Genomic DNA, 15,917 nt, shown 5'->3' with positions numbered 1-15,917 from the left:
CTGATTAACAGTTAACAGTTAACCTTTGAGTTTCTGTCAGAGAAACGAATTACCTCTTTTTGTGCAAAGATATCTTCCATTTTTTCCTCTCTTGTTTTGCTAAACGTATCGGTTTTCAAAGATGCAAGTCTTTCATCAACAGCAAGATATACCTGTGAAACTCTGATAAAAACATGGATGTTAAACACTTCAGAAAAGTTGGAATTAAATCTTCTAATCTCTTATCAAAAGAAAAATCACACACACAAAACTTTAACTGTATTTAACCTAATTAAGAATCATATACAATTCTGCAAAACAAAAAAGACCTAAAGGGATGTACATCAAAATCTTAACAGTTTTTATGTCTAAGATGATTTGATTTTTTTTTTTATACTTTTATGCAGTCTTACTTCTTTTTTGTAACAGGCATATATGCAACATATATTTAGAAAAATATTTATGTTGGTATTATGCTAAGTGAAAGAAGTCAGAGAAAGACAGACACCGTATGTTTTCACTCATAGGTAGATCTTGAGAAACTTAACAGAAGACCAGGGGAGAGGGGAAGGGGGGAAAACAAAGTTACAGTGAGGGAGGCCAATCGTAATAAGAGACTCTTGGATACTGAGAACAAACTGAGGGTGGATGGGGGGGTGGGGGAGAGGGGAGAGTGGGTGATGGGCACTGACGAGGGCACTTGTTGGGATGAGCACTGGGTGTTGTATGGAAACCAATTTGTCAATAAATTATATTAAAAAGTAATAAGTAAATAAATAAAAACTTTAAAAATATTTATGATTTCAAAAAAAGCTACGTGAATAAACCTGACATTTTTAAATATTTACAATTTTTTTTAAATCTGTAAAAAAAGATGATCGAAGAAACTAAAACTTACTTTTGAAAGAAGTCCTTTAGATCCTGAAGAAGGGACACTTTTAATGGGGCCTGACGTTTAATGAATATCTTAGGGAGTGGAACACATACTTCAAGAAGCCGAATGGGAGAATAACTGAGAGAAAAAAATACAATAGTAGAAAAGTAAAAAATACTTTAATATCTTGAGTAGAGGTAATCATAAATCCTATGAGGCATAAGAAAAAGTTTCTGCAAAATAGCATTTTACAACAATTATAAAAATATTGAAGACAACTTCATCCATTATAATACCCTCCCCAATTCTAGAAGGGTTTTTGTCTTGTTTATTTCTTCACTGTACTGTGATGTCATCATTTATCCCCTGAGGCTAATAAAAAACAATGGCTGGGAAATAAACTTTATGAATGAGAGGAATCCCTTTCTACAATTAGCTCATGAGCACATCACTTTCCCAGCTCCTGAGGATTCCTCATCAGTCTTTATTCTTATGAGTCCCTTAAGAGTCTTTCCACCCACGAGTTTATGTTGTCTAATAAATGCTATAACCTGTCCACACAGTAGGTTCACGGTTAAAGCTCTTGCTCCCAAAGGAAATAAGCTCTAATTCTAAGTATTTCCTGAAGGCCTATTTTGTGTCAGATGTTATTTTAGATGCTGAGGATACAGCATTCAACAAGGGCCATAATTCCTGCCCTCATGAATCAGAAATAAGGAGATTCAGGAATAAACAAATACTTAAAATATACATTATTGCAGATGGTAAGTGCTACAGAGAAAAATAAAGCAGGAAAGGGAGACAGGGAGTGCTAGGGGTGAGGAGTCAGCTCAGGTAAAATATGAACAAAGACCCAGGAAGTAAGGAAAAGCAGGCAGATATCTGGGGAGTAGGCGGTTCAGAGAAGGAAGGGCAAGCACCAGGCTCCCAAGCAGGATCCTCCCTGGTACGAATGAGGCTGCACTGAGGGGACAGGAGGAGGAGGTGAGAACCCAGAGGAGGTACTAAGCAGTCAGAGCTTGCAGGAGCTCACAGGCCCATAAATAGGCTCTGGCTTCCACCCTCACTGAAACAGACACCCAGAAGAAGGCTCTACAGCAGAGGAGTGGCCTGAGCAGATTTTCACTGAGGGAAATCACTTGACTGCTGGTGAGATCAGACTGCAGGGGGCAAGGCCAGAGGGAAACTGGTTGAGGCCACTGCAATCATCTATCAAAAGGCAACAGAGGCTCAGTCCAGAGTGGGAGTGGCGGAGATGGTAACAAGTGTTCAGATTCTGGATATATTTTGAAGGCAGAACCTGAAGGCTTTCTCAGATCATTTAGCACCACAGTGGACCCATTCTTTGAACTGGTGATTTTAGCTCTATCTGGAATATCCAATTAACCTTATGCTAGTTAATGTCTCAACAAAAATTCTGACAATGCTTCCATGTAAAACAGTGGTTAAGATTAACATGTACAGCAGATCTACTAGTTCACATCACAACTTCATCCCTTGCCAGCTCTCTAGGTGACCTGTAAGCTCAAAAGTGAGGTTAATAATAATACCTATTTCTTAAAATAAGGATTAAATAAAATGACAACACTGAAAGCTCTTAGCACAGAGTATGACCCTCTGCATTTGCAAGGGTGGGAGTGGGGAACAACACACACCACAAATTAATTCAATCTAGTTATAGAAGAAATGTTACAAAGCCTTTAGGGACTAGGTGACTATGTATAAGGTCACCTTCCTACCTGAAAGATGCCACCATCTGATTATAGGAGAAATACTGGTGATAATCATGGTGGATGGAGTGACCACACGGCTCAGCATTGGCTCTGCGAGTGTACTGGTGCCCATAAAACCTAAGTTCAAGGTATTTTGCAAATGACATGGACCAGGACTCGTTGGAAAGAGCAACAACTGGTGTTACCTGAAATTCATATAAATCACTTGTTATGCAACCACATACTGAGAATCTCTTTTTTAAAAAATAATTTTTCTTTTCTAGTACAAATCTAATATATTTTGACTGCAGAAAACTGGAAAAAGAAAGAAAGGTTTAAAGTGGATAGAGTTAGGGATAGCTGGACATGCAGTATCATTGGTGATCCCACCACCATCAATATGCTAGTATTTTTACTTTCATGACGTATATACATACAAATACACATCAATGAATTCATAGAAGGTACCCAGCCAGCATATTTGTAAATAAAAAGTCTTTCCTATAATTAGTTTCATAACCCTGTATTATTTTTACTTAACAATGTATCATAAATATTTTCCCACATAAAATACTCTTATACAACTTGATTTCAATGGCCACAGAATATCCCATTATATGGACACATTAAACCAATCCCTATTGATATACATTTAAGACATTACAAGATTTTCTTTATTCTGATGATGCTCCGATGAATATATATATATATACACACACACACACACACACACACACACACACACACACACTTACAAATATCCATAATTATTGCCTTGGAATAAATTAAGAAAAGTGGGGGTTGGTAGGTCAAATGGCATGAATATTTATGCGGTCTTGGAGACTTTTTGCCACACTGTCTTCCAAAACTGGTGCACTGGTTTACACAATCTCCAACAGTATCTGAGAATACCAATTTCCCCACTTGCTTACCAATCTCAGGAATTATAAATCTTTGAAATGTGATTTCTTAAAAACAAAACAAAATAAAACCGCACTTCACTGGTTTTATTTACACTTCTCTACTAACAACTCAAATGTATTTGCATACGTCTACTGGCCATTTGTGTGAAACTGCTTTGTGCCCTTTTTTTATCATGCCTTACAGGAGTTTAATATTAAGTATATTACTGTTTGGTCATATTATAACTTTTTTACACATGGAAATCTTTCATCTTTGTGTAACAAAAACTGTTTACCTTTTCCTTTCTAACATAGCCCTAAAGGCAGAAGTTTTTGTTTTAAAATGAAGTATATACACCAAAGCATGCAAGATATAAAAATCAAATTTAAGTTATTCATTTAATTCACTGCTCAATCTATAGAAGTTCACATATTCCGCAACAAAATATTACCAGCTGTCTAACAGGAACCATACTTGTTCCTGTAAGAACAAGCATAAAAAGTAAGATCATTGCAAGAAATGATCTCACGGCTATATGTGTGCTACTGCAGAAGGAAAAGACTCTGATTTTGGCTTCCTCAACCACTGATACTGACATAGGTCACACTATTATTTTATCTGTAATTCTCATATGTGTCTTCCGAAAACACACTCCAAACTAAGCCAATGAGGTTAAAGTTGGCATAAGCTTGCTGCAAATAATTTGGATAAAAAGTAAATACTGAAAGCATAATATTGTCACCAAGTATTTCCTCCAGAGTTAAACAAGAAAAGAAGAAATAAAACACATGCTCCTTTTTCTCAAAAATGGTCCTTTTCACATGGCACATGAAAACCAGCAGAGATCAATTTAAACACGGTCTCAGCTGTATCTCTTAAGATAGAAATGTTGATATAGGCTCAAATAGCCACAAACATCCTGGCGTACTGTAATTACTGTGTTACAAGTCTTTCTCCTCCCCAGAGGACAGACGCCATGCCAAGCCCTTACACAGTCCCTGGCACATAGATGGTGCTTAAATAAGTGCTGAATAAATAAGCATAATTGAGAGTTGTCAAAATATAATCTCCATAATTTTACCAAACAAGGTATTTATATTTCGTATAATGACTGATAAATTCTAAAATGGAACCTTCAATAAACAAACACTAAATGGAATACACAGCACTGGAAGATAAAATAAATGAGAGCCCAATGACAAATAAATCCAAAGTAATACAGACCACCCCCTCCCAAAAGAACTATGCAAATAAAAAAAGAAATAATGTTGTATGAAATTTACAGTAACAGGGCACGTTTACCTGTTTGCAGATTCTGCACCAGGAATAGGTAAGAATTGTATGTTGATATCCAGGTACTGGAGAATCTAACTCCTTCAGAATTATCTGCACACAGCCTTGGCCATGGACAAAGCGCCGAATATGATGCACCATGGGGGTATCACAGAACATGCTAGGACACTGATAAGAAGGCCTTTGACAAAAAGAAAGTCCTCACATTAACCATGAAACCGAGGAGCAATGTAGAATGAATACTGGCTAACTGGACCCCATCTCCAGAAAGAGCAGCATCCTCTCCGGAGTCACGCTGACCAGTGGACGATCCGCACGGGGTGCCACCCACACTGCTCGGAGTCTGCAGCCGAGCATCCTGTCTTCAGCTACAGCTCAGTGATAGTTTCCAGTTATTGAGCACCTTCTATTTGCTTAGCATTTTTAAAATATCAACTCATTTTTTTACCTAGTCAAGCCCATGACACATTTGGAGCTTGTTATTCCCGGTAAAGGGGGCTGGTAAAAATCACTTGCTCTTGATCATGTTAAGAGGCAGGTGACAGCACTAAGACTCAAACCCAGGTCTAGCTGTTCTCATGCTTCTCCTGCCTCTCATTTCAATCACTCTCTAGATAAACATCCTAAAATAAAGTCTTAGGGATGGCAGTGTAATTAGACAAAGACTGAGGAACAAACTGGATAAGATATCCTGGAGTTGAATGTGAAATAAATTCCTTCTCTGTATGGCATACAGAGTGAAGGCCACACAATGCTCCAACTAATGTTCACGTTTTAGGTTGAAATCCTGGGCATCTGAAAAGCATACATGAAACATAAGGAGAAAATTTGTTCTTACCTGAAACAGTATCTCTCTAAAAATATGCCTAATGTAAGATCATTCTTTCCATAAAATTCCATTGTTACAATCCTAAAAGAAGACAACATTTCTCAGGAACATATCGTAAGAATTGCCACACAGCAAAGATACTTCATGAGACTACAAACTGATTACTTGTTAGATGTGACTAGAAGGCAGTATTAGACTAGATAATATTTTGCTGTTCTTCTGGAACAGGTTTGACCTCAGCTGATACAACAGGTTTTGGACTAGCTCCTTATCCGTTCCCAGTCCATTAGCATCTTATCAAACCACATCAGGATGCATAAACAATAACATTAAATGAGTAAAATAGATATGAGCCAGGAAGAGACAAAAGCTTCCTTCACAGAGCCCTTTTGTTCTATCACATAAAACAGAACTCCTGTCTCTTGCTCTCTGGTCCTCATACCTTTACTGAGCAAGAACAGCAGCAGCTCATATTCTTCCGGGAGAGCCAATTCCTGACTTATAAATGCCCACAAATAAGAGAATTTGGTTATAGCCCTGCTGTAGCCTAAACCTTATTCAAGCCTTGACCTAAGGAGTCCGTAAACCCCCAGAGAAAATTCCTGTGGGTTCCCCAGCCCCAAGTCAGTCCGCTAGAGCTATACGGGAACCAGAAGGATCCCCGGTCTCACTGGAAGCAATAAGTGTTTCTGGAGACCAAGATTAAATACAGAACACATTGTGTCAAGGAAACGGTGCTCTGCAAACAAGCAGCTACATTCCAGAGTACTTTTAAAACTAAAGATAAAACTATGCAATAACTAGCCTTTTTCTATCAATCTACTTAGAATTAAGTTTTAGGACAAAATCCGTTAATAAGGCAAAAGACTGACCACTTCTTTGAAAATGATGCCTTATGGAAAACTTGCCTAAATTGTACATTATCATCAAAATGCTTAAAACTAGCTTTTACAGGCACACCTGGTGGGCTCAGTCAGTAGAGTGTGTGACTCTTGATCTCCAGGGTTGTGAGTTCGAGCCCCATGTTGGGTGTAGAGATCACTTAAAAATAAAAAATCTTAAAAAAAAAAAATAGCTCTTATGTGTCAACTTTCTCCCTTTTACAAGTACAAATGTCCTTCCATCCCTCACATCGTTTTCACTCTTACTCAAGGTACCTTTCATTTACTTCTCATGAACCAACACAAATTTCATATTTAATTCACAAGTTTAAAAGTTCTCTCAATTCATATACAACGAGCAGCATGCCATGAACCTAAAAACAGATCGTAATGGCTGATTTTTTTTTTTTTTTTTTTAAGTTGCTGGAATTCTGTTCTTAAATACAATGCAACAGTGCAAGAGGAAAACCCTACCAAGGGCTGACACAGGCACTGGGGGCGTTGCTGGACTGGGCAGAAGAGCTGCTGAAGAGCACGCACAGTCTCTGGTGGTTAACAGGGTTCAGACAGTCCACCTGAAAGGGAAGAAACGGATGAGCACCCCAAGTGGCACCACGCTCCAACCCCAACGCAAGCTTCTAATATCCAACACATTCCTCTTGACTTGTGAAGCCTCCAGTCCTCACTGTAAGGGTTCCACAGAGGACTGAAAACTACCAGAAACTAAATATAAGGAAGAAGAGCAGCTCATTTTTGAGACAAACCAGTGCAAAAACCTTAAGCTAACTTAAAAATACAAACAGATGTATAGCTTGTTTTCTTCAATACTCTTTTTTACTTATAAAAGTGCATTAAATTATTTTGGAAGTAAATAGTTGACTAAATAGTCCATATGATACAGTCTGAACTGGGGCACCTGGATGGCTCAGTTGGTTGAGCATCAGGTTCTTGATTTCATCTCAGGTCACGATCCCAGACTCATGAGATTGGGCCCGTGTCAGGCTCTGCACTGAAGCATGGAGCCGCCTGGGATTCTCTCCCCCTCCGCCCCCACCCCTCCTTTGCTCACGCTTGTACCCAAGCGCATGCACTCTCTCAAAATAGATCAACATTAAAAAAAAAAGTCTGAACTGATGGCTGGATATAACATCAATCTGAGAAAAACTCTCAGGTATTTATTTACTTATACTTTATACCTGTTCTTGATCATTACAAAGGCAACAGGTGCTCTCTGTCAAAAATCAAATAGTACAGAGTTAAGTGAAGAAATTCATGAAGTACATAAAGCCTCTCCTCCGTTGAGGCCACCCTACCTCCCAAAGTGATTGCTTTCATTATACAGTTAAAAACATGACCTCTTTTTGCTAGCTCGCACGCACGTACACACAAAAACACCCACATAAGAATACACAGGTGATAGTGTTTTTATAAAAATGAGAGGATTCCGCATATAACACTACTTGCTTTTAAACCCTTGAAAATATATCACAGGCTCTGCCTGGGTTATTCAATGAGACCCAACTCATCCTTTTTATTGCAAAAAACTAGAAGCAAGGTTTCAGCAAACATCCTCGCATATATATTCCTACAAACTGTAAGCATCCTTACATAAGATGCTTACTTATATCTGCAGAATAGGTTATAAAAGATGGGAATCCTGAGAATGGCTACAATTAACAACACAGGAAACAACAGGTGTTGACAAGGATGTGGAAAAGGGGAACCCTCTCACACTGTTCGTGGGAATGCAAACTGGTGCAGTCACTCTGGAAAATAGTACGGAGGTTCCTCAAAAAGTTCAAAATAGAACTACCCTACGACCCAGCAATTACACTACTAGATGTTTACCCAAAGGATACAAAAATATAGATCTGAAAGGGCACATGCACCCCAATGTTTATAGCAATACTATTAACAGCCAAACTATGGAGAGAGCCCAAATGTCCATCGAATGATAAACGGATAAAGAAGATGTGGTATATATACATATATATACACATACATATATTTATATATATGTACATATATATGTGTGTATGTATGTGTATATGTGTGTATACATGTATGTGTGTGTATATATATATGTGTGTATGTATATATATATATATAAAATGAGAATGTTACTCAGCCATCAAAATGAATGAAATCTTGCCATTGCAACAACATGGAAAAGCTAGAGTGAATTATGCTAAGCAAAATAAGTCAGAGAAAGACAAAGACCATATGAGTTCACTCATGTGTGGAATTTAAAAAGAAAAACAGATGAAAACATGGGAAGGAGGGCGGGAAGAGTGAGCAAAACAAACCATAAGACACTCTTAACGACAGAGACAAAACTAGGGTTTGATGGAGGGGTGGTGGGTGGGGATGGGTTAGATGGGTGACGGGTATTAAGGAGGGCACCTGTGATGAGCACTGGGTGTTCTATGTAAGTGCTTAATCACTTTTTTTTTTTTATTTCTTTTATTTTTGGGACAGAGAGAGACAGAGCATGAACGGGGGAGGGGCAGAGAGAGAGGGAGACACAGAATCGGAAACAGGCTCCAGGCTCTGAGCCATCAGCCCAGAGCCCGACGCGGGGCTCGAACTCATGGACCGCGAGATCGTGACCTGGCTGAAGTCGGACGCTTAACCGACTGCGCCACCCAGGCGCCCCAGTGCTTAATCACTTCTGAAGCCAATATTACACTACATGTTAACCAACTAGAATTTAAATAAAAATTTGATAAATATAAAGTTTTAAAAAATTGGAATCCTGGACCATAGGTATGTGTATGTGTGTATGTATATACACATACATACATACACACACACACACACACACACACACACACACACACAGAAACTAAAACAGATCTCCCTATCATTTTCTATAAATTTACATAAATGTATATAAACACAAATTTACATAAAATTTATTATAGCTATTTTTCCACACCATGTTAACCATGACTCTTACCACTTTCTTTTTTTGCCAATCTCACAAATAATGTACCGAACAGAAAATAGTATATACCATTATTATTTAGCACTTCCCTAACTACCAGTGAAATTAAACATCTTCTTATTTATTCTATTAAACAACTTCATATCCTCATTTAGAGATGGCTGTTTTCATTAGTTTTATTACAACCACCATCAGTATGTCCATAAGCAAATCTTAATTTCCCCTCAATTTCTGTTTAAAAAGAATAAGGGCATAGGGCCCCTGGGTGGCCCAGTGGGTTACGTGTCCAACTTCAGCTCAGGTCATGATCTCATGCTACGTGAGTTCAAGTCCCTCATGAGTTCAAGTCCCACGTCAGGCTCTGTACTGACAGCTCAGAGCCTGGAGCCTGCTTTGTATTCTCTGTCTCCCTCCCTCCCTGCCCCTCCCCCATTCACACTCTATCTCTGTCTCTCAAAAATGAATAAACATTAAAAAAAAAAAAAAAGGGCACTATCATAGTTAAATAATGCAAAGTGTTTTATGCTAAATAAATAAATCTGACATTTTCTAAAAACACATCAATTTTCTATAGTAACCTGCATCTTGCTCTCCCTCATAATCATTAAAAGGATCAAGGATGTATCACACCACACCCAAGTTACCCTGCCACAAATTTTACATGGCTCCACCCTTCTCCCTACGGCAAAGCTCTTCCTACTTTATTATGAGTTCAGCATGAAACGTTCAAAACTCAAGTTTCATTACTTTATACTCTTTTTTTTTTTGTGTTTATTTATTTCGAGAGAGAGAGAAAGGGAGAGAGAACGAGCAGGGGAGGGACAGAGAGAGAAGGAGAGAGAGAATCCCAAGCAGGCTCCACACCCAGGACAGAGCCCGACCCAGGGCTCTATCCGATGACCCTGGGATCATGACCTGAGCCAAAATCATGAGTCAGACGCTCAACCAACTGAGCCACCCAGGTGCCCCATCCTACCTTATACATTTGAAAGCAATACATGAGCCAACAGACTCCGGGCAAAAAAAAAAAAAAAAAAAAAAACCCGAAACTAAAAGAAGAAATACATAATAAATCTGCAGGCAATCTGTCATATTCATGGGTTTTTTTTTTTAACCCTGCCACAGCAAGTTTTTCAACACTTTCTAAATTTGCACAAGCTCCCAAAGTGGTCTGCCTCACCTTTGTTGACCACACTGCATCACTCGGAATCAACCCTTTCTCCTCGTCACCATCAGTTTTGCTTCCTGATCTGCCACTTGAAGTACCAGGTACATCCTTTGAATGAGCAAAAGGGTCTGCATTTTTTTGCTGAATTCTTCCTCCTCTGGCCCGATAATCAGCCAGCATTCTACCCAAGCTCTGGCTATCCCCAAGATGCTCAGCAATTCTAGTGCTCACTAGCTCGTGCGAGGGCAAGACTTGAATAGCCTTGGCCTGAACACTTCCGTTCATGCCTTGAAGACCAGAGAGATCCCTAAGCAGCTGCTTCTTCCGCCTGCTTTCCACTTCTTTGAACTCTTTATTGAGGAGAGGAGACCAGTAAACCTGCTCTGCGAAATAATCTCGAGTAGAGCATCTCATCCCTTTTTCAGTTAAAAGGAAGGGCTCCCGGAATGTGATTACTGGGGAGATACAGAGGATCACGTCTTTCAATTCCTGTTTAAAGGCCAAAGAATAAGTCTTTCGTTTATCTTCAGAAGAGGTAACCTCCTCAGTAACATACAATCCAGTGTCATCCTGCAAAGGGTCTCTAAAGGCTCTCATCTGGCTTTTGGGATCCTGTAGCTCATCTGGGTGCTGCAAAGCCTCTGGCTGCTCCAAGCCCACAGCATCCTGCTGGTCGTCCACATGGAGCGGCAACAACGATTCTGGGACAGACGGAAAGAGAGCACAGGGGATCCCTGCGGGGCAAGCCGTTGTGGCATACTCTTGATGCTTCAAACAGGCAACATCCTGTGGAATGCTTCTATTCTCCTGGTCACCCTTCTCAAACACAATCCTTGATTCTAGCAAACTGCTATCATCGGAGGGCAGAAATTCTGGAGGAAAGTCAGGCTCCCGGGGGAGGGGACTTCCACTGAACGGCTCTTGTGGGGTCCCTTCATCCTCCCGCCCCTCAATCAGAGAATGGAAGGAAGCGTTTTGTGTTAACGTAGGAGGCATAGCAAATTCATCCATGAGGAAGGAGATTTCTAGTTGAGAATGATAAGCTACACAGATCATAAATATTAGGATCTCTTTAACTCGAGCCAGCTCATAATCAGAGCCTCCTCTAAGCTTGATTGTACAGCCCAGGTGCTGTGGACAGCCTTCAAAAAACATCAGTGTTTTGGTTTGCTCTACAAATAAACATATAAAAAGTTTAAGAAGACATGGTTGGCATTCCACAAGCCCAGACAGAATTATTTCATTATCTTGACCTCTACAAAAGAAAAACTTTCAAGTAAGACCACAGTTACCAATTCTCATTTAACAAACACTGCTAATAGATGTTAGTATTATAACTAAACATTATTAATGGATTATTAGAAATTAGGAAAAAGTAAACACTGTAGTACTGATGAGTTTACTCATTTCTTCAATTCTCCAATCTCAGGTCAATCTATCTAATGATCACTCACCATTAGGCAACTGAAAGATCTGCATATAAAATTTGTGACAGGTGCCCAGGTGGGGTTTTGTAAGCAGCTGGTCCATCGACATTACTAAATCACCTTGGGTCATCCGACTGATTCGTTCTAAAACTTGCTAGAACACAGAAAAACGTTTTATTACAAAATTAGAGAATAAAATTCTTAGTAAATTTTATCTGGAAAATAGGAAAAATTTAGACATAAACTTCACAATTAATTTTCTTAATTTTAATTATATAATAATTTTTGATTCTAGATTACACTATAAGTAGTTGCTCAGTGATCAATATGTTCCCATGAAAACAATCCAGACTCATATTAATAACATTATTAAAAGACATGTGAGCATCATGCACAGGACTGGGGGAAACGGGAAATTTCCTAGAAGTTGCCTCTATTCTGAAGAGGGTAACTTTTCAGGAGAGAGAGCATCTTCTACTCGTACAATTCCCCAAACAAAACAAAGGCTCAACGAATACTACTCATTACCAATTATCTATTACATCTTTGGTGTTACAACTATAATGAGTGCTATATAATTTATTACCCTTTCCTCCAGTCTGAGATTCTCTAGTCTTAAAGAAACGACTGTCGTGCTTACTGTCCTACTTTCAATATATATGGAAGACCAAACAGATAATCAAAGATCCCTGCATATCAATATGATGCATATAAATTTAAAAACAGAGATTTTTTTTAATGATAGAAAAATAGGAACACTCACTGATTTTACATTAATGACCAAAGTAATGCCATGTTCTAGTAACATGTCTTGGGCAATCCGAGACACTGTTTTTTCAACTAGAACCAATGTAGGTCGAACATCAACTATTCGCTGAACATAATTCTTCAAGAATTCCCTTTCCTAAGGGAAAAAAAAAACATCAAAAATATTATACCTGCTTCAATTCAAGATCTACAAATATTAAAACATCAGGAGGGTTTGACTAAGTCTCTTCATCTCCAAATAAGTCTATAAGCAAGTCACTTCAAACACAACCAAGAATATTATTCATAAATCTGAACTGTTGGTTATGCTAATAAAAAAGGGTTTTAGGAGAAATTCCATTTTCTGACTCACTAATCGTACTTTGAAGGATTTTCAATTCTTAATAACTAATAATGTGAAAGCCAAGAATCCAATTAGTTTGCTCTTAGAGATTAAAAGAAAACAAACAAACCTAACCTCAGTGAACCTAACTCCCCAATGAAAGCAATTTCTCATTCTTTAAATATAGAATCCCCCTACTACATTCTGAAATTAACTAGAGTAGCTCTTCTTTGGGTATTGGAATAAATAACTCTAACAGATGCTATTTCAGCTTCTTCCTCATTTCAATCTCCCAGAAGATCATCTTCTACTTAGAACAGCTATAAAGACCTAAAACATACCACTTAATACAATTTCTTGACGAAGGCTTATTTTCAAAGCAAATGAATACTACCAACAATGACCAGAGTTAAAACAATACAAATCACTGACTGTTTCATAAAATTTATGGGCTCCAGAAAGGAGACACCTGAATGTGTGCGCATGTCTGTCACTTCTGCTCCACACGCCCGAAGTGTCTTTTGAGCAAGTCTGTATTCATGGTCAGTGCCGCCAGCAATGGATGAGCCTACTCCCTGCAATGAACCCACCACTATGAAGTACATTTCTACCGTTTTCTGTTTACTGATAGAAATCGTACGTTTTCAACATCTCCAATTATTAACTAAATGGATTTTTTCCCTTGAAACGTGTTAATTTCCTACTCTACTTACCAAATGGTCATTTAATGGCATTTTCAATGATTTTATCTGTACAGCTTCAAAAGTGTAACTATAATAAGTTGATTTTTTTTTTTTTTTAATTTCTGGCCTTTGGCACAGGGATGGCAAATACACTTCCTCTCAGTCCCAACTATAATCAGCTATCGTGACTGCACATGAAGCACCACGTTCAAAGGAGGCCTGGGCCAGGCCCAGCAAGGACAGAGTATCAGGAAGTGGGCCATGAGCATGGAATGGAGCAGAGGCACACCAACAGACCTAGTAGTGATGAGGGAAACAAAGGCAAAAGAACTGTAACTTAAATTAAATTTCCTAACAGCTTACAGCACACTGACACCTGAACATGCAGAGTGTGACCTTCTTCAAGGAACTCAGGGCTGCCTTAGCGCCTCAATGTTTATGTTTTACTAAAGACTAAATGTAACCTTATCTTAACAGCAACTAGCCCGTCAAGGTCCAGAAAGTCTTGCTTTCAAATTCCTTCGAGACTTCTGCTATCCCTAACCCTCACTAATTAAAAAGTATATAATCAGTCACTCCTCCCAATCCCAGTGCAGCTCTTTCTGCTCAGTTACATTTCTTTTGCCTCTGTTTCCCTCTTTCTCCCCACGCTGTAAGAAAATCACCTCTTTACACCGAAAATGTCTCAAGAATTCTTTCTTAGCCGTTTGTTCTCAAACCCAAAACTTCCAAATATCATAATTTCACCAGTAGTGCCAGCTTTGTGAAGACACTGTAAAGCCCCAGGGTAATTACCTGCTTGGCCTCTGTCACTCATCCTCTTTCTAATTACAGGCATACCTTGTTTATTATAGTTTGCTTCACTGTGCTTCGCAGGTACTGCACTTTTTACAAATTGAAGGTCTGTGGCAACCCTGTGTCAAACAAGTCTATTGGCACCATTTTTCCAACAGCATTCACTCATTTCATATCTGTGTCACATTTTGGAAATTCTCGCAGTATTTTACACTTTTTCATTCTTACTATATCTGTTATGGTACTCTGTAATCAGTGATTTTGAACAACTCACTGAAAGCTCAGATGATGGTCAGCATTTTTTAGCAGTGAAGTGTTTTTAATTCATGTATATATTTTTTTTTTTTAGATATAATGCTATTTGCACACTTAAAAGACTACAGTACGGTGTAAACATAACTTTTATATGCACTGAGAGACCAAACAAGTCACCTAAGTTGCTTTATCGCAATACTGGCTTTACTGCAGTGGCCTGGAACCGAACTTGCAGTATCTCTGAGGTACACCTGTATGAACCAAAATTTCTGCTTCTTCTTTGCTTATTCCACATTGATTGGACCAAACAAAAAAGGAGAAAAAAATAAGCTGATGCTTTATATTAATTCAAACTAAAAACTTCTATAGGGCAGGTATTAGAGGTATAAGAAACTATGTTTCAAAGCACAACCAAGATGCTTTAGGTTATGTGAATTAAATCATGTCTCTTAGATACATGTTTGCCCAGAGAAAACTTCTCTAACACAAAAAGACTTTAGTATGTTAACCTACTTGCAAGAATGGAGTTAAAATGGAGTGAATAAATTTAAGTATAAATGTTCTGTAAATAATTACCTGTGGATTTCAGCTACCCAATTCATCAATTACAAGACCTATAATTTTATACATTTTAACAAATGCAATCAGGATAAGCCTTACAATCAATGCAATTGTGATCTGATCCTATAAAAGTTTTCCATGGACCGCTTCATTGAGATCAAGAAAATTCCCAGCATTAAAGAATCTGAGATTCCACAAACAGTAATTGTGTTTCCCCTAATTCCTTATTTCATGTCACCACTGAGAAGGCACAGTACATCAGAGCTAGTAGGGAGGGTATGATAAAGGCAGAACCCCTGATTTGCCCTTATTTATAACTGAATTCTAAAGGGGAAACAGCCCCAAGTAACAGAGTTCATTAAGCAATAGAGCAGAGTTCCATAAACCACAACGAAGTCTCTTCTGTTGGTGTCTATGAATTCAGTACAAAAGTGACTGCTCCTACCACTCTCAGAAAAATGTGCCTGTCACCCACGAATTTTCAAGTTTCTCTAAATGTTTCTGGAACTGAATGTGTTTC

General features: G+C 38.5%; 1 protein-coding gene across 8 annotated transcripts in view; it reads right to left on the bottom strand.

Moving 5' to 3' along the window:
- The window catches only part of PIKFYVE (phosphoinositide kinase, FYVE-type zinc finger containing), an 86,599-nt gene that overhangs the window by 24,394 nt on the left and 46,288 nt on the right, over positions 1–15,917 (bottom strand). For all 8 annotated transcript variants that reach the window (XM_045481003.1, XM_045480999.1, XM_045480998.1 and 5 more), the window contains 9 exons: positions 12,777–12,917; positions 12,041–12,167; positions 10,599–11,758; positions 6,946–7,046; positions 5,600–5,671; positions 4,771–4,942; positions 2,593–2,771; positions 878–991; positions 54–162 (listed from right to left, as the gene is read on the bottom strand). In XM_045481003.1, the coding sequence (XP_045336959.1) occupies positions 54–162; positions 878–991; positions 2,593–2,771; positions 4,771–4,942; positions 5,600–5,671; positions 6,946–7,046; positions 10,599–11,758; positions 12,041–12,167; positions 12,777–12,917 (2,175 nt within the window). The remainder of the gene's footprint in view (positions 1–53; positions 163–877; positions 992–2,592; positions 2,772–4,770; positions 4,943–5,599; positions 5,672–6,945; positions 7,047–10,598; positions 11,759–12,040; positions 12,168–12,776; positions 12,918–15,917) is intronic.

The sequence above is a fragment of the Leopardus geoffroyi genome, chromosome C1 (genome assembly GCF_018350155.1).
Source record: "Leopardus geoffroyi isolate Oge1 chromosome C1, O.geoffroyi_Oge1_pat1.0, whole genome shotgun sequence".
Taxonomy (NCBI): domain Eukaryota; kingdom Metazoa; phylum Chordata; class Mammalia; order Carnivora; family Felidae; genus Leopardus; species Leopardus geoffroyi.
This window is presented reverse-complemented; position numbering and strand designations above follow the sequence as displayed.